At 46.7% G+C, this 24,735-nt stretch overlaps 1 protein-coding gene across 1 annotated transcript; it reads right to left on the bottom strand.

Annotated features, from left to right (window-relative positions):
* Positions 1-12,272: 12,272 nt before the first annotated feature.
* Positions 12,273-13,117, bottom strand: LOC119281065. The gene has a single exon (XM_037561705.1). The coding sequence runs from the start codon at positions 13,059-13,061 to the stop codon at positions 12,513-12,515; it is 549 nt and encodes a 182-aa protein (XP_037417602.1). The 5' UTR covers positions 13,062-13,117; the 3' UTR covers positions 12,273-12,512.
* Positions 13,118-24,735: the final 11,618 nt, after the last annotated feature.

Raw genomic sequence — 24,735 nt, forward strand, 5'->3', positions numbered from 1 at the left:
TTGCTGTTATAAGAATGATCATGATGCCCTCATGACCGTATTTTATTTTATCGACACCTCTATCTCTAAACATGTGGACATATTTCTCGATATCGGCTTCCGCTTGAGGACAAGCGAGGTCTAAGCTTGGGGGAGTTGATATGTCCATTTTGCATCATGCTTTCATATTGATATTTATTGCATTATGGGCTGTTATTACATGATATATCGCAATACGAAAGCCTATTCTCTCTTATTTTACAAGATTTACATGAAGAGGGAGAATGCCGGCAGCTGGGATTCTGGGCTGGAAAAGGAGCAAATATTAGAGACCTATTCTGCACAGCTCCAAAAGTCCTGAAAACTCCACGAAAGTCATTTTTAGAATTAATAAAAATATTGGTGAGGGAATCAGCGTCAGGGGGCCCACACCCTATCCACGAGGGTGCCCCCCTAGGGCACGCCCCTGCATCGTGGGCCCCCTGACAGCCCTCCAGTGGCCATCTTCTGCTATATGAAGTCTTTTACCCTGAAAAAAATCAGAAGAAAGCTTACGGGATGAAACTCCGCCGCCACGAGGCGAAACCTTGGCGGAACCAATCTAGGGCTCCGACGGAGCTGTTTTGCCGGGGAAACTTCCCTCCGGGAGGGGGAAATCATCACCATCGTCATCACCAATGATCCTCTCATCGGGAGGGGGTCAATATCCATCAACATCTTCACCAGCACCATCTCCTCTCAAACCCTAGTTCATCTCTTGTATCCAATCTTTGTACCAAAACCTCAGATTGGTACCTCTGGGTTGCTAGTAGTGTTGATTACTCCTTGTAGTTGATGCTAGTTGGTTTATTTGGTGGAAGATCATATGTTCAGATCCTTAATGCATATCAATACCCCTCTGATTATGAACATGAATATGATTTGTGAGAAGTACGTTTGTTCCTGAGGACATGTGAGAAGTCTTGCTATAAGTAGTCATGTGAATTTGGTATTCGTTCGATATTTTGATGAGATGTGTGTTGTCTATCCTCTAGTGGTGTTATGTGAACGTCGACTACATGACACTTCACCATTGTTTGGCCCTAGAGGAAGGCATTGGGAAGTAGTAAGTAGACGATGGGTTGCTAGAGTGACAAAAGCTTAAACCCTAGTTTATGTGTTGCTTCGTAAGGGGCTGATTTGGATCCATATGTTTCATAAGATGGTTAGGTTTACCTTAATACTTCTTTTGTAGTTGCGGATGCTTGCAATATGGGTTAATCATAAGTGGGATGCTTGTCCAAGAAAGGGCAGTACCCAAGCACCGGTCCACCCACATATCAAATTATCAAAGTAACGAACGCGAATCATATGAGCGTGATGAAAACTAGCTTGACGATAATTCACATGTGTCCTCGGGAGAGCTTTTCTCATATAATAACTTGTCCAGACTTGTCCTTTGCTAGAAAAACGATTGGGCCACCTTGCTGTACCTTTTTTACTTTCATTGCTTGTTACCCGTTACAAATTATCTTATCACAAAACTATCGGTTACTTACAATTTTAGTGCTTGCAAAGAATACCTTACTGAAAACCGCTTGTCATTTCCTTCTGCTCCTCGTTGGGTTCGACACTCTTACTTATCGAAAGGACTAGGATATATCCCCTACACTTGTGGGTCATCAGCCACCAGGCAGGCCCCCGATGCCCATCTTCTGCTATATGGTGTCTTTTGCCCTGGAAAAAATCATAAGAGCATCTCCAGCTGTTCGGCCCCCAGGGCGCCAAAAAAGAGCAGCTTGGGGGCGAACCGGTGCTAGATTGGCCCCTGGGGTTCGGTTCACTCCCAGTTAAAGGCCAACGGTCGCCACAGGTTCGGTGAAGTTTGTTTCATTTTTTTGCAAACTCTGCCACTTTTGCAGGAACTTGGCCATACTTCATCGAAATTTGTACAAAAACATAAAAACATGCAAGAACTACACCTAATAACTTAAAAAACAAACTAAAAAGCCTAGCCGCCGCCATCGCCGCCGCCGTCGTCTACATGTCGAGAAGCCTGTAGAAGCGGGTGTAGTCATTGTTGTCGTTGTCGCCGTCGTTGTCGTCGTCGCGCACCTCGCCTGCGGCGTCCCTGCTGCAGCCCTGGCCGGGGTCGCCGACACGTGGTGGGGCGCTTGATGGCACGGCCTCGCCCTCGTTGTCGCTGTCGATGACGATAACGCCACCCTCCTCGGTGCGGCTACAGGCCTGGGTCTCCAGGTACGCCCGGCGCTGGCGGCGACGTAGTCCTCCTTCGCCCATTTGAGAGCAGACTCGTCGTCGGGGGCCACCATGTCGACGTGCTCCGGCTTCACGGGGATCAAGCCCATCTCGGGCTTCGGCCGGACCAGGCGCAGGAAGCGCCTCGCCGGTGCCGTCGCAGGTGATGATGAGGGCTTGTTGATGATGAGGGCGCCGCTGCGAGCGCGACACTCGAGCGGTGTCCCCTCCAGCTCAGGCTTGGCGGTGCGGAGGGACGGTGAGCCTAAGCCCAACGACAAGGACGACCCCGGCTCCATTCGCCGCGGCATCTAGGAACTACTGCGGCGACGAGAGAAGTAGCACCGCGTCGGGTACTCCAGCCGCGGCATGTTGCCTGTCTCGATGTGGTCGAGGACGGCATCGAGTGTGTGGCCGGGGATGTCCCACCACTCGCGTCGTCCTTCGGAGTTGAGGTGGCCGCGGGGAATGATGCCGTTGACGGAGGCAAACTGCTCCTTGTGGCGGCGCTGGAAGTACAACGTCCACAATGTTTCGTTGTCGGGTGCGTACCTCGGCTGGTTCCGCTGCTCCTCCGTCGGCGAGGAGCGGACGCGGGCGATCTCCGCCCGCCGTGCCGCCCCTTCGGGTACCGGCGGCACCGGGACACCGCCGGCGCTCAGTCTCCATGCCCCCGGCACGCGCATGTCGGGGGGCACCTGGTACTCGGCCTCGTAGAGAAGGTGCGCCTCCGGCTCCTCGAGGTGTCGGCGGCCGAAGCCATTCGCCGTTGCACCGTCGCCTGGGAATCTCTCGACCATGCTCGTCGGTGGGGAGGGGAGTGGGGGGAGCTCGCCGAGGGGGAGAAGGCTTTTGCGAGAGGGAGAGGGGGAGGCTGTGGCGCTCACCGGCGGGCAGTGGGCGCCTTTTATAGCTGAAGCGGAGCGGTATCATGCGGGAGGACGCGTGGCGGGAGCGGGCGGAACGCGCGTCGGCGGCGTCTTCACTGCATTGCCCTTGAGGCATCAATGGAGGCTGACCGGCGTGGCAGCGCGGCTGCCTTGGCATTGATTCCCGCAGGAACTGGGGTGATGAGGGCGACGAAGCAGCCGTCTCGCTGACTTGGAGGGCCTGCGGCTATTTCGCGCCAAAACACTCGCCCCGGCGCCCCCCAGCGCGTCGGGTTCAGCCTGGGTCCGCCGGCGCTGATTTCGGCCCAAGCCAGCGAAAAACGGGCTCCTGGGGGCGCGACTGGGCCGTTTTTTGGGCGCCGGCGCGAAAAAATCGCCTGGGGATGCCGTGTTGTCGGCGCGGCTGGAGATGCTCTAAGGAAGCTTTCGGGACGAAGCGTCGCCGTCTCAAGCCGGAACCTGGGCGGAACCAATCGAGGGATCCGGCGGAGCTGTTCTTCCGGGGAAGCATCCCTCCGGGAGGGGGAAATCATCGCCATCGTCATCACCATCGATCCTCTCATCGAGAGGGAGTCAATCTCCATCAACATCTTCACCAGCACCATCTCCTCTCAAACCCTAGTTCATCTCTTGTATCCGATCTTTGTCTCAAAAACTCAGATTGGTACCTGTGGGTTGCTAGTAGTGTTGATTACTTCTTGTAGTTGATGCTAGTTGGTTTATTCGGTGGAAGATCATATATTCAGATCCTTAATGCATATTAATACCCCTCTGATTATGAACATGAAGATGATGTGTGAGTAGTTACGTTTGTTCCTGAGGACATGGGAGAAGTCTTGTTATAAGTAATCATGTGAATTTGGTATTTGTTCAATATTTTGATGAGATGTATGTCGTCTCTCCTCTAGTGGTGTTATGTGAACGTCGACTACATGACACTTCACCATTGTTTGGGCCTAGGGGAAGGCATTGGGAAGTAATAAGTATATGATGGGTTGCTAGAGTGACAGAAGCTTAAACCCTAGTTTATGTGTTGCTTCGTAAGGGGTTGATTTGGATCCATATGTTTCATGCTATGGTTAGGTTTACCTTAATTCTTCTTTCGTAGTTGTGGATGCTTGCGAGAGGGGTTAATCATAAGTGGGATGCTTGTCCAAGGAAGGGCAGTACCCAAGCACCGGTCCACCCACATATCAAATTATCAAAGTAACGAACGCGAATCATATGAGCATGATGAAAACTAGCTTGATGATAATTCCCATGTGTCCTTGGGAGTGCTTTGCTTTATATAAGAGTTTGTCCAGGATTGTCCTTTGCTACAAAAAGGATTGGGCCACCTTGTTGCACCTTAGTTACTTTGTTACTTGTTACCCGTTACGAATTACCTTATCACAAAACTATCTGTTACCAATAATTTCAGTGCTTGCAGAGAATACCTTACTGAAAACCGCTTGTCATTTCCTTCTGCTCCTTTTTGGGTTCGACACTCTTACTTATCGAAAGGACTACGATAGACCCTCTATACTAGTGGGTCATCACCCGACGGGGCGACGCAGCGGCATCCCATTTCTCAAGCGGTGGATGAGTGCATTGGACTCAGGGACGGTCTTCACTAGACTCGCGGAGCTGCGCGCAGATGACGTGTTAGGTCGGTCGCATGATGCCGATGGAGAGGAGTGGCAGTCAGGTAGCCAATTTGACCACTTGAGACGTCCGAGACGCCCTCAGTGATGAAGTGACCAAGACACCGACGCCAAGCGTGAACAAACGTGTGAACAGTCTGTTGGGAAATGTAGCATGCAATTTCAAAAAAATTCCTACGTTCACACAAGATCTAACTAGGAGATTCATGGCAACGAGAGGGGGAGAGTGTGTCCACGTACCCTCGTAGACCGAAAGCGGAAGCGTTAGGTTAACGTGGTTGATGTAGTGGAACGTCTTCACGATCCAACCGATCTAGTGCCGAACATACGGCACCTCCGAGTTCAACACACGTTCAGCTTGATGACGTCCCTCAACAAAGCTTTTTGGGAGTTTGAACATCCCTCATCTACGCCACGACTAGAACCACAAACGGTTGCATTCAGAGATACTCTCGAAGTGTGTGAATTGGTGGATCTAGGCTTCTCTGGCATCCCCTTCACTTATGATAACCTGAGAACAGGTGTAAGTAATGTTAAGGTCCGGCTTGACAAGGCAACAGCAACCAATGATTGGCGTAATATGTTTCCGCACTATTCTGTACAACATGTTGTTTCGCCGTGTTCCGATCATGTCGCTTTGGTGTTAAAAGGTGCGCCTGATACATGTCATATTGGACCTAAGTGTAGGCGCTATGAGGTTTTTTGGGAGAGAGATATGTCTCTCTCGAATGTGATTAAAGAGGCTTGGGACTCTGTTGGAGACGTTGATAATCTTGAGAAGCTCCAATTTTCTCTAAGCATGACGTTGACTACTCTCAGCTTGTGGAGTAATAAAAACCATGGTAATATTACAAGGGGGTTAGCTAAGTCATGGTCACAACTTGAAGATCTCATGAGTATGAATGCAGATAGACAGGAAATTAGAAGTATCACTGACAAAATGACTCAGTTGATCTACCATGAGAAGATGATGTCGTTACAAAGGTCGAGAATTATGTGGCTGAAAGAGGGTGATTGAAACACAAAATATTTCCAGAGTAAAGCTGTTTGGCGAGCACGGAAGAACAAAATCAAAGAATTGACGGACAGTATTGGAGTGATTCACACAAATTTTGATGAGATGGCGACACTGACAAATGAGTATTTTCAAGGTATTTGTACTGTTGATCCAACAATTGACCTGTCCTCGGTTCTAGAGTTGCTTGAGACTAAGGTTTCCGACCAAGATAATGTGCAGTCGTGCGCCCCTTTTAGTGATAAGGAGATTTTGGATGCGCTATTTCAGATTGGTCCCTTGAAGGCACCTGGTCCCGATGACCTGCCGGCAAGGTTTTTTCAGCGTAATTGGGATATTATGAAGGAAAGTGTTTTTGCAGTGGTTAAGGAATTTTTTAAATACAGGGATTATGCCGGCAAGGGTAAATTCTACCTCCATTGTTCTTATTTCTAAAATTTCTAACCCTACTAATTTGACTCATTACAGGCCAATAAGTGTATGTAATGTTACATATAAAGTAATTTCTAAGTGTCTGGTGAATCGTCTAAGACCGCTCCTTGATGGTATTGTTTCTCCGAAACAGAGTGCCTTTATACCTGGATGCATGATTACAGATAATGCTCTAGTGGCTTTTGAGTGTATTCATCACATCAAACAAGAAAAGGATCCTACAAAAAGCTTTTGTGCATACAAGCTTGATCTATCTAAGGCGTATGATAGGGTGGATTGGAAGTTCTTGAAGCAGGTGATGCAAAAGTTGGGTTTCTCTCAGCGATGGGTGGACTGGATAATGTCTTGTGTCACATCAATGAGGTATTCTGTCAAACTTAATGGGACCCTCTTGGATTCATTTGCACCGTCGCGTGGTCTTCGGCAGGGCGATCCTCTCTCTCCCTTTTTGTTCCTTTTTGTGGCTGATGGCTTGTCTGCAATTCTCAAACATTTTGTGTCTTCGGGCGACATTTCTCCGGTTAAGGTGTTAAGAAGAGCACCTGGAATTTCACACCTATTGTTTGCTAATGGCACTATGTTGTTCTTTGAGGCGTCACGTGCTCAAGCTGGAAAAGTTAAGATGGCTCTGGATCTATATGGTATAGCGACAGGACAAAGTCTAAATTTTGAGAAGTTTTCAGTATTATTTGGTCCTGCATGCCCTTTTGCTATCCAGGAGGAAGTTAGAGGGGTTCTGCATGTTACTACATTGGTCTTTGAAGAGAGGTATATTGGTCTCCCTACGCCAGATGGTCACATGTCCAAAGGTTGGTTCCAGAATCTCCAAATGAGCTTAACAAAACATTTGATACAGTGGGGAGATGTTCTACTTGCTCAGTCCGGAAGGGAGACTCTCATTAAGTCGGTCGCTCAGGCTCTACCCACATATATCATGGGTATTTTCGAGGTACCTTTTTCCGTGTGTGATGAACTAACTAGGATGGTCCGAGGATTTTATTGCGGTGTTGAGAAGGGTAAAAGAAAAGTACATTGCTGAGCATGGGATGATCTGATGCAATCAAAAAGTAAGGGAGGTGCTGGTTTTAGAGACTTTCGTATTTTCAACCAAGCGTTGCTAGCTCGGCAACCTTGTCGTTTAATCTCTAAAGCGAACAGTATATGTGCACAAGTCTTAAAAGCTAGATACTACCTAGATGGTAAACTAGAGGACACAGTTTTCTCCGGTAATGCATCGTCATCATGGAATGCTATTAGCTATGGGCTGGACCTGCTGAAGATGGGTTGATCTGGAGAGCGGGTAACGGGCGGAGTATTCGGGTGTGGCATGATAGTTGGATTCCATGTCCCTATTCTTATAAACCCATCACTGGCCAAGGTGCATGCAGAATACATTTTGTTTCCGATTTACTCAATGATAATGGATCATGGAATCAAGCCTTGCTGCAGGAATATTTTATAACGGTGGATGTAACAAAGATATTAAAAATTAGAGTGTCTCCTAGGTTAGAGGAGGACACTTTAGCTTGGGGACCTAGGAAGTATGGTATTTTCATAGTCAAGAGTGCATATCAGCTAGGATTTGATGTTGCGCACAGAAGTACAGCTACTGGTTCCAGCTCCAGACCGGATGGTTGTCGCTCTTGCTGGCAAATGATCTGGGGTCGGAAGTTCGCCCAACAGTATGTAACTTCGCATGGCGGGTCGCAACCGATTCATTACCGATGTGGAGGAACAAACATGCTCAAAACTTAGAAACAACTGATTTATGCCCTGTTTGTGCCATTGAAACTGAGGACAGTTTCCATGCTCTTTGTTGTTGTAATTATCATGGATACTCTGGGATACAATGCCAGAAGTATGGGTTCTACCAAGTATTTATTCAGTGAGGAATACTGGGAAAGAATGGATTCTACAAGCACTAGAACCGCTGTCAGAAATTGAACGGTCAATGTTTTTAATGATGTTATGGCGGGCATGGCATATTCGGAACGAGGTTGTTCATTACAAGCCACCGCCGCCTATGGAAGCTTCCAGACGTTTTTTGGTGAGCTATCTTGATTCCCTCATTGGCATTAAGTCAGATCTCATAGCTAGTCCAAATAAGGGAAAATTCATCGTCATTTATGAAAATAATTCCAGTAGGCTGCATGTGATAACGAGTGTTGAGGCTAAGTGGATTGCTCCAAAATCTGGTTGGGTAAAACTTTCCGGTGATGGGTCCTATGATGATAACGGTTCAGCTGGTGCCGGTATGGTTTTGCGAGATGAGAAGGGTGCTATTATTTTTTCTTCATGCAGACAACTATTTTCATGCCGTGACTCTATAGAACCTGAATTGTGTGCTTGTATGGAAGGTCTATCATTGGCTATCCAACGAAGTGATCTTCCAATCATGATTGAGATGGACTCTCTTGTTGGAGTGAAGCTAATTCAGGCTAAGGAGGTGGATAGATCTATTTATGTATCTCTAATTAAAGAGATTAGATATCTTTTGTCTCTCCGTGAATCTTGTATTACTCATATCAATCGTAGCCAGAATAAGGTTAGTGATAGCTTAGCTAAGTTTGCTCGTTTAGAGGGTAGAACCATGACTTGGATTGGATCAAGGCCTTTAGTTGCTACAGAACTTTCTACGATTGATTGTATGAATTTTCAAGTTGAGTAATACAGTATTTCAAGCGCAAAAAAGAGAGAGAGAGAGAAGAACAAAACTGACCTGCCAATGGACAGCTTGTCTCTTCGGCTTATACATACAACTCTTCTTTTCAACTACCACGCGGAAAAAAATAGACCACAAAAAATGGGCCGCAAAATGAACAACGACGAGCGACACCGGACGCGCAGGACAAAACAACCCCGATCAAAGAATCACACGAAATTTATAGCGACGGATCAAATGGATTGAAACTTAGATGAGACATCACACTCATCTATAGAAGTTTTAGCAATTCCGATCCATGATTTACTATTCCATGGACACATCGCATAGATGAATACAAATCAAAACAACGACAAAAAAACGTACATGAATGGTCATATGGTATATACATGCACAAAGAAGATGCACACGCACAATATATGATATATACATGTCGTGGTAATATCACATCAGATACCATGGGTGGCTAATAACTGATGGGGCCAGAAGTACGTCGTCGGGTTCTGGAAGCGGGAGTCAGCACAACCTCGTACGGACACGAGATGTACCCAGGTTCAGGGCTCTCCTAGGAGATAAAATCCCTACTCCTGCTCTGCGGGGTCTCCGCATCACTACTAGGGAAAAGCCTATACACAGAATCTTACCAGCAGCGCGCTCCAAAATAACTCGCTGCTGCTAACTAGCAGTAGCGCGGGTTAGGACCGTGCTACTACTATGAGTTAGCTGTAGCGCCTTATTAGTAGCGCGGCCACCCGCGCTGCTACTAGCCTAAAAACCCGCGCTGCTGCTAGCCTTTTTCCTAGTAGTGCATGATCACTATATCACAAGGTGTACAATGATGCTCCTAGAGCTGTTTGGCTAGAGGAAGAAGAAAGGCAAGGTTATCTCTCTTCTCCCCTAGATGTGGTGTATGGAAATGGTCAGGGAACTAATGTGGGAACCCCTTGCTCGGGTGTGACCTGGGGGGTTTTATAGGACAACCCCCCAGGGGTACAATGATAATCTGGTCGGGTGGTAGGCCCCAGCTGCCAGCGTCCATGGAGGTCGGGTTCTCTGCCGGCTGCTGGGGCTCGCCTCTGGTGGGCCCTGCCGGCTACCGAGGAACTGGCCGACAGGTGAGGCCCGTCTCTACAGCTTCATTGACAGCTCTTCACTGATGCGCCGTCCATGCTGACGGAGGCCATGTCGGGCGCGCCATGGCTACAGTGCCGCGTCAGGCGGGTCGATGGCCGCCTGGCGGCGCTTACTGTAGCCATGCGGCCGGGATTTGGGGGAGGCATGGCACGATGTGGCCATGCCCCAACTTGTCTCTTGGTCGGGCTCAGACTCCTAGGGAGGTGGCGGGCCGCCTGCAAGGAGCCGGCCCGTACCCTCGCCGCCTTCTGGAGCGCGCCGTCTTCTGGGGTACGCCACCTTCTGGAATGCGCCGTCTTCTGAAGTCCGGCTGGGTGGCACCAGCCAGCTCTGGTTGACGATCATGGGACCTGTCGGCTGGAGGGGCGCAGCTTGCCCAGATGTTTGAAATATGGTTAAATGTAGATGAGGCTACCCGGGGCCTATCCCCCAACAATACACATATCATAGTATCGCAAAGGGGGAGAAAAAAGAAATAAAAAACACAAAAGAACTCACAAACTGCACCGGCTGCAGGGAATTGAGACGGTACAACAAATAAACAAAAAAAACTCGGCAAAGGCAGCCCACGCTAGCACACAGATGGGCCAGCCCATGCTGGCACGCTGCATGCACGTCCTGTGTGGGGCCGCGCGAGCGCATACTTCGTCTCGAACAGAAACAAATCGTGAGATTAATTGCCAGATCAAGTGTGCATGAATTTTAAAGACAAAACAAATCCAATAGTGGGGGGCTTAGATGTGAGATAGCTATTTCACATCTAGATATGATAGCTATTTCACATCTACTCCCTCCGTTTCAAAATAGATGACCCAACTTTGTATTAAAGTTAGTATAAAGTTGGGTTATTTATTTTGAAGCGGAGGGGGTAGATGTGAGATAGCAAATCCGTATTTAAAATTGATGTTTTCAAAGTGGAGCTATTGCACCTGATATTTCCCCTGGTGCTCAGAGACCATCTCGGTGCCATCATCTTCACCTCGTGCCTTCGACTGCTCTCTTGTCACGATGCACTGGAATTGTGGAATGGACCAGTCTACCTATCTGTATTGACTCCGCCTGTATTCAGGACTGTACTATGGACTGGTCCAGAATCCAGATTCGCATTCTTGGTGCATGAAATGTGAAAATTGGTGAATGGAGACCGTAGGGTTTGTATTACTCGTACGCGTAGATGACAAAACTATGCAAGCCATTTTATGGCATATGCTAGAATTGATTCACTTGGCATTGCACCAGACAATGTTGCGAGACTGAGACTGTAATCCTTCCATGATTGTGTAACATGAATGCCTACTCGCGCAAAAAGAATAAAAGCCGTCCATCCTTCTTTTTTTGCGAGATCAATAGTAGTTTATTTCACTAAGATAGAGTTATAATCCTTCGGCAAGAGCTCCTCAACACATGAAGGTCCTTTGCCGAGTCACACAGTAGTAGTTCGCTCAGAGCAACTATACTTTTTTTTTTGCGGAAGAGAGCAACTATACTTTGTCAGACAATCTGCAACGTTATTATGAGATATATGAAGTTTGGGGGGGAATAAACACTCTATCGACAATACTCCGTTTGTTCCTAAATATAAGTCTTTTTATAGATTTCAATATGAACTACATGCAAAACAAAATGAGTGAATTTATATTCTAAAATATGTTTATACGCATTTGTATGTAGTCCGTATTGAAACGGAGGAAGTAAGGAATTTAACCTCAGCTACTAAATGACCACAAACTGATAGATTTAAACTAGTACTTGAAAGACAAAATGCGGCGGTCAAAGAATCAGACTGAACCATAACTGAAAGGTCAATATGTCGGCCAATTAAAAGAGTACAAATCAGCCCGTATGTAGAGTTTGTAAGGAAAAGCCTGTAGGCGTAGCATTTTTGCTCATACTTGACTGTGTCAGCAACGTCTGACGGGACTTTTTAAATTCCATCGATTCCTGCTAAAAGGATTTCCACAAAAAACAACAACGTGTTGATCGTCGCAATCTCCATCGTAGACTTTTTACTTCGAGGGATTTTTTTTGTTTATTGAACGAATCTTGCACTCTATTTCGCACCATGTGCCGCATTGAACGGAGAAAAATGGACACGAAAGATGCTGTGGACCACTACTCGGTCCTTGTCAATGTCAACCGTGAACTCGCATGCGCGACAAAAATATCAGTGCATGCTCATGTGCCTAGCTGACAGTAGTACGTTATTTAGGCCCCATTTTAGTCCAACTCGCTCGATTTTTATTATGTGCGCTGTAATTTGAAAAGTGTCTCCATCTCTGTTAGACATCAACGATAAATAAATTAGCATCTAAGAAAAGGGTACAGAAATTAGGGTGCCCAAGAAATTAAGAACTCAACGGCGGCAGCGACGGCCACTGCGCACAGAACAATGGAATAGAATGTAAGCACCACACGTCAAAGCTAGCGCCTCAGCTACCTAAACTAGTTCATGCATTCATCCAATCCAAATCGAATCACCATCGGAGACGGCCCCGTCAGGCACCGACGACACCTACTGCCTACTGAGCTACCGCGGCCAGCTGTTGCACCCTCTCGGCCATGCCCTCGACGCTGGCGCCGAGGCGCGCCACGAGCGCCGCCTCGCTCCACCCCTCGCTCTTCACGGCGTCGCACTCGAACGCCCACGAGATCATGCACCCGCCTTCGCCGCCGTCGAGGTCCAGGACGCGCAGCGTGGCGACGTAGCGGCCGAACCCCATGTTGCTGTCGACGACGGCGTAGCGGAGGCGCCGCGCGGCGTGGTCTGCCTCCAGCAGCTCCTCGCGCGCCCACAGCCCCGCGGCGCTCGAGGCCACGTGCCGGACGCAGCCGGGGGTGATCACCAGCCTGCCATCTTCGTCCTCCTCGCTGCTGGCTCCCGATACGCGCTCGCACACGTCGATGCCCGGCAGGTAGAGGTGCGCGGAGAAGAAGCTGGCGACATGAGCCCACGCGGCGCCCGCCGGCGTGCCCGGCAGCGGGGCCTCCACGGCGCCACGCCACTGCTCCGGCGCCTCCGCAGCCTCCAGTGCCCGCCCTTGCTGCGCACCCTCCTTGTGGATCTCCATTGCCGCTGCCGCGCGCCGATCGACGACTTACTGAACGTATGCACACGAGCGTACTACGTGTTTGGCGAGCTATGTGATGCCGATTAAGCTGGCTAGGTTAGTTGGTTTATATAGTGCAGTTCAAGAAACGACAGCTAAGCTAACGATGCGGCAGTGTGTGAGTAGGAATCATAAGTACGTGTACTAAGCGACAACGATTGACAGTAGTGACTAGTGAATGAGTGGATCTGTGAATCATTTATTTAGATGTAGAGTCCTGGAATCAGGATTATGCAACTATGATTGGGTGATTGGTACACTGATTGCCAGCAAAAAAATGTGATGAAAACTTTTGGCCGGTGGTCTTAACAAGTGAGGGAGTAGAAGTAGTATATTTTTGACAGTTGGTGGTCTAACTAGTAAATTTACCAGTTGCCCCACAGCTGTCGGATTATGAGTCGGCCGGCGGCGGAGCCGTCCATCCGGGTAACGTGGAATAGTGGTAGCCCCACTTTGATTGGTGCACCGTCCCATGTTCGAGATGCAGTCATATGCAGACAGCAGTATACTTTACGCCACTCTGTATATTTACTAGTCATACCAGTATCAATACTGCTTTGTTTGGGAAACATACAGAGTGGACTGTGAACAAACGCTGCGAGAATTGAATCCACCTTTTGGATCATCAAATTCAACACTACCTGGGTTATCGCGTGGGAGAGGCTTTTGACAGAGATGAGATCTTTTTTTCTGAAACTAGTAAATTGCCCGTACTTTGCTACGGACAAAAAAAAGTCTACAGTATTAGAGGGCGAGAACCAATGGAGTTAAATAAGGCACACATCTTTAAGATTATGAATCATACAAGAATAGATTCTGATATGGTTTTTGGCAAGTTAGGAGTATATCTTTGGACTTTACTGCAACAGAAATTAGTGAAACATATCAAGTAGGTTTCTCAAACAGAAATGCTTAATCGGAAGAAATCATCCCCACAGACTCAGTTAGAAAGAACAAAAACCTAGTCAATGAATATCATAGCCGAGGAACAAAAGAATTGGATTTTATCTCGGGCACTCGCCTGAGCTATGTGGCCGCAACCTAAAATAAGTGGGGGGAAAAAGGGAGAGAGGTTGCTAGATTCCAAAGTTCAAACTTTTAGTGCAGTCACCATTAAGGCACAACCAGTACAAAAACATGAATATACAATGTTGTGGAATGATCAATCACTTGTTTTTCTTTCCAAAATGATAACGGAAGAAACACTGCTTGCAAGAAGTGTTTATTGAACTGCTTGCTGTTATGCTCTAAAAACTATTTAAATTTTAAAATAGATAATAAGTCATGAAGATTATTTTTAGGACGACGATAACTGCCACACGTGTGGGCGTTAAGGGGTCTGGCCACACGTTTTGTGTGGTGTCTAAGAGAACCAGCCCATACGCCTACGTGTGGGCAAAACAACTAGCGCCCACACGCCTCTTTTTTTCCTTGCGGTCCCTCTGTCGTGGTGGGCGCACGATAGATGTCATGGGATGGCTAAAGAGATGAGGAGGCTCGAGGGCACTGGTGGGCTCCAGAAGCGAGGTTGGCATGAGCGAGCGCGGAACGCAAGACATACCCAGGTTCGGGGCTCTCCGGAGAGATAATACCCCTAGTCCTACCGAGTGTGGTTTATATGTAACAGTACAGAGTTGCTCCTAGAGCTATGTGGAGGAAGAAGGAAAGGCTGGCCAGGGCTTAGGTTGCTCCTTCTCCTGTGTGTGTTTTACTGATCGGTTGGCTATTTTCCTGTGTGCTTGCCCGTATGCACGAGGTCTCCTGGGGGATTTTATAGGCCAACCCCCAGGGGTACAATGGTAATGTTACAAGGCCGTAGGGCTGGGTTGTCAGCGTCTAGGAACCTGGAGCTAGGACCCGCCGGGTTCCCCTAGGCGCGGGCCCCGCTTGCCTAGGGGCACTGTGCGTCGTCTTGTCGATCGTCAGGGAGTGGCCGAGTTGAGTCGGGTACAGTGATGCACCGTCAGGTCGCCGCTTGCTGGCGTTAGTAGTGACGACGGGGGCATTGTTGCCACACCGGCCCTGGTCAGCGGGCAGGTGAGGGGCACTGTTGCCATGCTCCGGCTGACCAGAGGCATGGGCAGGGCACTGTTGCCTCGGTCATCGGTAGGTGGAGACTCGTCCTATCATACGACCTGGACGGGACGGGAGCTGACTCGTGGCTAGGCTGAGGAACATGCCAAGGATGGAGCTGGCTTGTTGGGAAAGTCTTGGTGTGCTGGGTTCGGCTGCCTTGAGTTGGTTGTTGGGGCCGAGTCGAGGAGCTTGGCTGGGTCGGAGAGTTCGGCCGGGTTGACCGACATGGCCGAGCGTTGGCCGGCTTGAGGGGCGATGCTGGCCCCGTTGTTTTTGAAAAGGATCCGAGTTCCGTCGTCTGCCTGGGGTTCATCCCCCCGATAGTAGTCCCCGAAGCTGTGAAGGTACGCCGTCTTCGGATGGGAGGGCCTTCGCAGTTTCCCGCTCTTGAGGAAGCGAATTTTGTGACCGCCGGGTCCGGCAATACCCACTGTGTGCCGGTTTCCGGAAATCGGATCGTGGCATCCCGGCGGCGGCGGGAAACCGGAGGGTCCATCGAATCTTGGGGCAATCCCTTAGGGTTCACGCGGGCCCCACGTGGCGCCTGGAAGCCGGAGGGACCTGACAGGCCATGCGTGTGACGGGACTGGGCGACGTGCTAGGGCCCGCTGCCGCGTGCCCTTGTCCCACGCGCGTGGATTTATTGCAATGTCCGCAAGTCGGTTGCTCTTCCCCATGCAGTTATTATGCGTGTACATGCGCACTTATTGCGGGGAAGTGGGAAGGGCGAGCGCAAATAATCCCACTTCCCCACATTTCGAACCAGGGCTTATAAATTGGGGCGAGGGGGTGGCGGACATCATTCTCACTCGCGCTCCCTTGCCTCTTCGTCCTCCCTCTGCTCTCTGCGACCGCCGCGCTGTGACGCCCGCCGTTTCGAGCAGAGCTCCATCGCCGTTCACCCTCCCTTTTTCTCTTCCATCTCCGTCGATGGCGCTGCCGTCGGGCTCGTGGATGGGCTCAACCGTCACACCCGACGACAATGCCTACCTCCGCACCACCAGGCGTTGCTGGGGGAGACGGAGGTTGTCGTGCGCCTCCTGCAGGGCGAGCGAGAACCACTGCCCGAGGGCACGGAGCGTGTAGTCTTCTTCCCGCACTTCAACCGCGGGCTCGGCCTTCCTACGAGCACCTTCTATTGGAGAACGTAGTAATTTCAAAAAAATTCCTACGCACACGTAAGATCATAGTGATGCATAGCAACAAGAGGGGAGAGTGTTATCCACGTACCCTCATAGACCGTAAGCGGAAGCGTTATGACAACGCGGTTGATGTAGTCATACGTCTTCACAGTCCGACTGATCTTAGTACCGAAAACACGACACCTCCGTGATCTGCACACTTTCAGCTCGATGATGTCCCACAAACTCACGATCCAGCAGAGTGTCGAGGGAGAGTTTCGTCAGCACGATAGCGTGATGATGGTGATGAAGAAGCTACCAGCGCAGGGCTTCGCCTAAGCACTACGACGATATTGAAGGAAATATGCCCTAGAGGCAATAATAAAGTTATTATTTATTTCCTTATTTCATGATAAATGTTTATTATTCATGCTAGAATTGTATTAACCGGAAACATAATACATGTGTGAATACATAGAGAAACATAGTGTCACTAGTATGCCTCTACTTGACTAGCTCGTTTATCAAAGATGGTTATGTTTCCTAGCCATGGACAAAAGAGTTGTCATTTGATTAATGGGATCACATCATTAGGAGAATGATGTGATTGACATGACCCATTCCGTTAGCCTAGCACTTGATCGTTTAGTATGTTGCTATTGCTTTCTTCATGACTTATACATGTTTCTGTAACTATGAGAATTATGCAACTCCCGTTTACCGGAGGAACACTTTGGGTACTACCAAATGTCACAACGTAACTGGGTGATTATAAAGGAGTACTACAGGTGTCTCCGAAGGTACATGTTGAGTTGGCGTACTTCGAGATTAGGTTTTGTCACTCCGATTGTCGGAGAGGTATCTCTGGGCCCTCTCGGTAATGCACATCTTTATAAGCCTTGCAAGCAATGTGACCAAATGAGTTGGTTACGGGATAATGCATTACGGAATGAGTAAAGAGACTTGCCGGTAACGAGATTGAACTAGGTATTGGATACCGACGATCAAATCTCAGGCAAGTAAACATACCGATGACAAAGGGAACAACGCATGTTGTTATGCGGTTTGACCGATAAAGATCTTCGTAGCATATGTAGGAACCAATATGGGCATCCAGGTTCCGCTATTGGTTATTGACCGAGAATAGTTCTAGGTCATGTCTACATAGTTCTCGAACCCGTAGGGTCCGCACGCTTAACGTTACGATGATAGTTTTATTATGAGTTTATAAGTTTTGATGTACTGAAGGAGTTCGGAGTCCCGGATGAGATCGGGGACATGACGAGGGGTCTCGAAATGGTCGAGACGTAAAGATCGATATATTGGACGACTATATTCGGAGTTCGGAAAGATTTCGAGTGATTCGGGTATTTTTCGGAGTACCGGGTAGTTACGGGAGAAGCAATGGGCCTTGATGGGCTTTAGTGGGAAGAGGAGAAAGGGCCAAGGGGCTGCTGCGCCCCCCCCCTCCCCTCTAGTCCGAATTGGACTAGGGAAAAGGGGGCCGGCCACCTTTCCTTCTCCTCCACTTCCTTCTCCCTTCCTCCCCTCTTGGTGGACTCCTACTAGGACTTGGAGTCCTAGTAGGACTCCACATCCTGGCCGCACCTATTTCCTTGGCCGGCCTCCTCCTCCTCCATCCTTTATATACTGAGGCAAGGGGCACCCCATGGACACGTAAGTTGATCTACGGATCGTTCCTTAGCCGTGTGCGGTGCCCCCCTCCACCATATTCCACCTCGGTCATATCGTCGCGGAGTTTAAGCGAAGCCCTGCGCCGGTAGAGCATCATCATTGTCACCACGCCGTCATACTGACAGAACTCATCCCCGAAGCTTTGCTGGATCAGAGCCCGGGGATCGTCATCGAGTTGAACGTGTGCTGAACTCGGAGGTGCCATACGTTCGGTGCTTGGATCGGTCGGATCGTGAAGACGTACGACTACATCAACCGCGTTGTCATAACGCTTCCGCTTACGGTCTACGAGGGTACGTGGACAACACTCTCCCCTCTCGTTGCTATGTCATCACCATGATCTTGCGTGTACGTAGGATTTTTTTTTGAAATTACTACGTTCCCCAACAGATACGACCGAGGTGGATTATGGTGGAGGGGGCACCGCACACGGCTAAGAGATCAATGATCAACTTGTGTGTCCATGAGGTGCCCCCTCCCCTGTATATAAAGGAGTAGAGGAGGGGGAGGGCCGAGCCTCTCTTGGCGCGCCATAGGGGAGTCCTACTCCCAGCGGGAGTAGGACCCCCCCCCCCCCTTACAAGTTGGAGTAGGAGAGGTAGGAAAGAGGAGGGAGAGACGAAGGAAAGGGGGGTCGGCCCCCTCACCCAATTCGGATTGGGCTTGGGGGGGCTCCTAGGCTTCCTCCTCCTCTATTCCACTAAGGCCCAATAAGGCCCATACACTCCCCGGCAAATTCATGTAACTCTCCGGTACTCCGATAAACACCCGAATCACTCGGAACCTTTCCGATGTCTGAATATAGTCGTCCAATATATCGATCTTTACATCTAGACCATTTCGAGACTCCTCGTCATGTCCCCAATCTCATCTGGGACTCTGAACTATCTTCGGTACATCAAAACACATAACTCATAATATAAATCGTCACCGAACGTTAAGCTTGCGGACCCTACGGGTTCGAGAACTATGTAGACATGACCGAGACACATCTCTGGTCAATAGCCAATAGCGGAACCTGGATGCCCATATTGGCTCCTATATATTCTACGAAGATCTTTATCGGTCAAACCGCATAACAACATACGTTGTTCCCTTTGTCATCGGTATGTTACTTGCCCAAGATTCGATCGTCGGTATCACCATACCTAGTTCAATCTCATTACCGGCAAGTCTCTTTACTCGTTCCGTAATGCATCGTCTCGCAACTAACTCATTAGTCACATTGCTTGCAAGGCTTATAGTGACGTGCATTACCGAGAGGGCCCAGAGATACCTCTCCGAAAATCGGAGTGACAAATCCTAATCTCGAAACACGCCAACTCAACAAGTACCTTCGGAGACACCTGTAGAGCACCTTTATAATCACCCAGTTACGTTGTGACGTTTGGTAGCACACAAAGTGTTCCTCTGGTAAACGGGAGTTGCATAATCTCATAGTCATAGGAACATGTATAAGTCATGAAGAAAGCAATAGCAATATACTAAACGATCAAGTGCTAAGCTAACGGAATGGGTCAAGTCAATCACATCATTCTCCAATGATGTGATCCCATTAATCAAATGACAACTCATGTCTATGGCTAGGAAACTTAACCATCTTTGATTCAACGAGCTAGTCAAGTAGAGGCATACTAGTGACATTATGTTTGTCTATGTATTCACACATGTACTAAGTTTCCAATTAATACAATACTAGCATGAATAATAAACATTTATCATGAAATAAGGAAATAAATAATAACTTTATTATTGCCTCTAGGGCATATTTCCTTCAGTCTCCCACTTGCACTAGAGTCAATAATCTAGTTCACATCATCATGTGATTTAACACCAATATTCACATATGTATGTGATTAACATCCATAGTTCAAATTGTCATGTGACCAACACCCAAAGGGTTTACTAGAGTCAATAATCTAGTTCACATCTCTATGTGATTAACACCCAAAGAGTACTAAAGTATGATCATGTTTTGCTCGTGAGAGAAGTTTAGTCAACGGGTCTGTCACATTCAGACTCGTGTGTATTTTGCAAATATTCTATGTCTACAATGCTCTGCACGGAGCTACTCTAGCTAATTGCTCCCACTTTCAATATGTATCCAGATTGAGACTTAGAGTCATCTGGATCAGTGTAAAATCTTGCACCGATGTAACTCTTTACGATGAACTTCTTTTATCACCTCCATAATCGAGAAACATCTCCTTAGTCCTCACTAAGGATATTCTTGACCGCTGTCCAGTGATCTACTCCTAGATCAAAATTGTACTCCATTGCCAAACTCAGAGTAAGGTATACAATAGGTCTGGTACACAGCATAGCATACTTTATAAAACCTATAACTGAGTCATAGGGAATGACTTTTCATTCTCTTTCTATTTTCTGCCATGGTCAGGTTTTGAGTCTTACTCAACTTCACACCTTGCAACACAAGTAAGAACTCCTTCTTTGACCGTTCCATTTTGAACTTCTTCAAAATCTTATCAAGGTACTCATTGAAAAATCTTATCAAGCATCTTGATCTATCTCTATAGATCTTGATGCTCAATGTGTAAGCAGCTTCACCGAGGTCTTTCTTTGAAAAACTCTTATTCAAGTATCCTTTTATGCTATCCAGAATTTCTATATCATTTCCAATCAACAATATGTCATCTACATATAGTTTTAGAAATGCTACAGAGCTCCCACTCACTTTCTTGTAAATACAAGCTTCTCCAAAAGTCTGTATAAAACCATATGCTTTGATCAACTCATCAAAGCGTATATTCCAACTCCGAGATGCTTGCACCAGTCCATTGATGGATCACTAGAGCTTGCACATTTTGTTAGCACCTTTAGGATTAACAAAACCTTCTGGTTGCATCATATACAACTCTTCTTTAAAAAATCCATTAAGGAATGCAGTTCTGACATCCATTTGCCAGATTTCATAAAATGTGGCAATTCCTAACATGATTCAGACAGACTTAAGCATTGATACGAGTGAGAAAATCTCATCGTATTCAACACCTTGAACTTGTCAAAACCCCTTTTTGCGATAATTCGAGCTTTCTAGATAGTAACACTACTATCAGTGTCCGTCTTCCTCTTGAAGATCCATTTATTCTCAATGGCTTGCCGATCATCGGGCGAGTCCACCAAAGTCCACACTTTGTTCTCATACATGGATCCCATCTCAGATTTCATGGCCTTAAGCCATTTTGCGGAATCTATGCTCATGATCGCTTTCTCATAGTTCGTAGGTTCACCATGGTCTAGTAACATGACTTCCAGAACAGGATTACCGTACCACTCTGGTGCGGATCTTACTCAGGAAGACCTACGAGGTTCGGTAGCAACTTGATCTGAAGCTTCATGATCATCATCATTAGCTTCCTCACTAATTGGTGTAGGAATCACAGGAACTGATTTCTGTGATGAACTACTTTCCAATAAGGGAGCAGGTACAATTACCTCATCAAGTTCTACTTTCCTCCCACTCACTTCTTTTGAGAGAAACTCCTTCTCTAGAAAGGATCCATCTTAGCAATGAATATCTTGCCTTCGGATCTATGATAGAAGGTGTACCCAATAGTTTCCTTCGGGTATTCTATGAAGACACACTTCTCTGATTTGGGTTCGGGCTTATCAGGTTGAAACTTTTTCACATAAGTATCGCAACCCCAAACTTTAAGAAATGACAAGTTTGGTTTCTTGCCAAACCACAGTTCATAAGGAGTCGTCTCAACGGATTTTGATGGTGCCCTATTTAAAGTGAATGCAGCTGTCTCTAATGTATAACCGATAGTGGTAAATCGGTAAGATACATCATAGATCACACCATATCTAATAAAGTGTGGTTATGACGTTCGGACACACCATTACGCTGTCGTGTTCCATGTGGAGTGAGCTATGAAACTATTCCACATTGTTTCTAAATGAAGGCCAAACTCGTAACTCAAATATTCTCCTCTACGATCAGATTGTAGAAACTTTATTTTCTTGTTACGATGATTCTCTACTTCACTCTGAAATTCTTTGAACTTTTCAAATGTTTCATACTTGTGCTTCATTAAGTAGATATACTCATATCTGCTCAAATCATCTGTGAAGGTCAGAAAATAACGATACCCGCCACGAGCATCAACACTCATTGGACCGCATACATCGGTATGTATTATTTCCAACAAGTTAGTAGCTCGTTCCATTGTCCCGGATAACGGAGTTTTAGTCATCTTGCCCATAAGGCACGGTTCGCAAGCATCAAATGATTCATAATCAAGTGATTCCAAAAGTCCATCTTTATGGAGTTTCTTCATGCGCTTTACACTGATATGACCACAACGGCAGTGCCACAAATACGTTGCACTATCATTATCAACTTTGCATCTTTTGGCATCAATATTATGAATATGTGTATCACTATGATCAAGATTCAATAAACCATCAACATTGGGTGTATGACCATAGAAGGTTTTATTCATGTAAACAGAATAACAATTTATTCTCCGACTTAGATGAATAATCGTAATGCAATAAACATGATCTAATCATATTTATGCTCAATGCAAACACCAAATAACATTTATTTAGGTTCAACACTAATCTCGAAAGTATAGGGAGTGTGCGATGATTATTATATCAATCTTGGAACTACTTCCAACACTCATCGTCACTTCACCCTCAACTAGTCTCTGTTTATTCCATAACTCCTGTTTCGAGTTACTAATCTTAGCAACCGAACAAGTATTAAATACCCAGGAGCTACTATAAACACTAGTAAGGTACACATCAATAACTTGTATATCAAATATACCCTTGTTCACTTTGCCATCCTTCTTATCCACCAAATATTCAGGGCATTTACTCTTCCAGTGACCATTTCATATGCAGTAGAAGCACTCAGTTTTAGGCTTTAGTCTAACTTTGGGCTTCTTCACGGAAGTGACAACTTGCTTTCCATACTACTTGAAGTTCCCTTTCTTTCCCTTTGCCCTTTTCTTGAAACTAGTGTTCTTGTCAATCATCAACACTTTGATGCTCTTTCTTGATTTCTACCTTCATTGATTTCAACATCACGAAGAGCCCGGGAATCGTTTTCATCATCCCTTGCATACTATAGTTCATCACGAAGTTCCAGTAACTTGGTGATGGTGACTAGAGAACTCTGTCAATCACTATCTTATCTGGAAGATTAACTCCCACTTGATTCAAGTGATTGTAGTACCCAGACAATCTGAGCACATGCTCACTGCTTGAGCTATTCTCCTCCATCTTTTAGCTATAGAACTTGTTGGAGACTTCATATATCTCAACTCGGGTATTTGCTTGAAATATTAACTTCAACTCTTGGAACATCTCATATGGTCCATGACGTTCAAAACGTCTCTGAAATCCCGATTCTATGTCGTAAAGCATGGTGCACTAAACTATCAAGTAGTCATCATATTGAGCTAGCGAAACATTCATAATGTCTGCGTTTGCTCCTGCAATAGGTCTGTCACCCAGCGGTGCATAAAGGACATAATTCTTCTGTGCAGCAATGAGGATAAGTCTCAGATCACGGCTCCAATCCGCATCATTGCTACTATCATCTTTCAACTTAGTTTTCTCTAGGAACACATATAAAACATAGGGAAGCAACAACGCAAGCTATTGATCTACAACATTATTTGCAAAATACTACCAGGACTAAGTTCATGATAAATTAAAGTTCAATTAATCATATTACTTAAGAACTTCCACTAATCATCTAAGTGATCACTTGATCCAAATCAACTAAACCATGTCCAATCATCACGTGAGATGGAGTAGTTTTCAATGGTGAACATCACTATGTTGATCATATCTACTATATGATTTACGCTTGACCTTTAGGTCTTAATGTTCCGAGGCCATATCTGCATATGCTAGGCTCGTCAAGTTTAACCTGAGTATTCTGCGTGTGTAAAACTGTCTTAGACCCGTTTTATTTGAATGTAGAGCTTATCACACCCGATCATCACGTGGTGTCTCGGCACGAAGAACTTTCGCAATGGTGCATACTCAGGGAGAACACTTATACCTTGAAATTTAGTGAGAGATCATCTTATAATGCTACCACCGAACTAAGAAAAATAAGATGTATAAATGATAAACATCACATGCAATCAAAATATGTGACATGATATGGCCATCATCATCTTGTGCCTTTGATCTCCATCTCCAAAGCATCGTCATGATCTCCATCGTCACCGGCATGACACCATGATCTCCATCATCTTGACCTATATCAATGTGTCGTCACATGGTTGTCTCGCCAACTATTGCTCTTGCAACTATTGCTATCGCATAGCGATAAACTAAAGCAATTATTTGGCGCTTGCATCTTACGCAATAAAGAGACAACCATAAGGCTTCTGCCAGTTGCCGATAACTTCAACAAAACATGATCATCTCATACAACAACTTATATCTCATCACGTCTTGACCATATCACATCACAACATGTCCTGCAAAAACAAGTTAGACGTCCTCTACTTTGTTGTTGCAAGTTTTACGTGGCTGCTAAGGGCTGAGCAAGAACGGTTCTTACCTACGCATCAAACCACAACGATATTTCGTCAAGTTAGTGATGTTTTAACCTTCAACAAGGACCGGGCGTAGCCACACTCGATTCAACTAAAGTTGGAGAAACAGACACCCGCCAGCCACCTGTGTGCAAAGCATGTCGGTAGAACCAGTCTCGCATAAGCGTACGCGTAATGTCGGTCCGGGCCGCT

The sequence above is a fragment of the Triticum dicoccoides genome, chromosome 3B (assembly GCF_002162155.2).
Source record: "Triticum dicoccoides isolate Atlit2015 ecotype Zavitan chromosome 3B, WEW_v2.0, whole genome shotgun sequence".
NCBI classification, from domain to species: Eukaryota; Viridiplantae; Streptophyta; class Magnoliopsida; order Poales; family Poaceae; genus Triticum; species Triticum dicoccoides.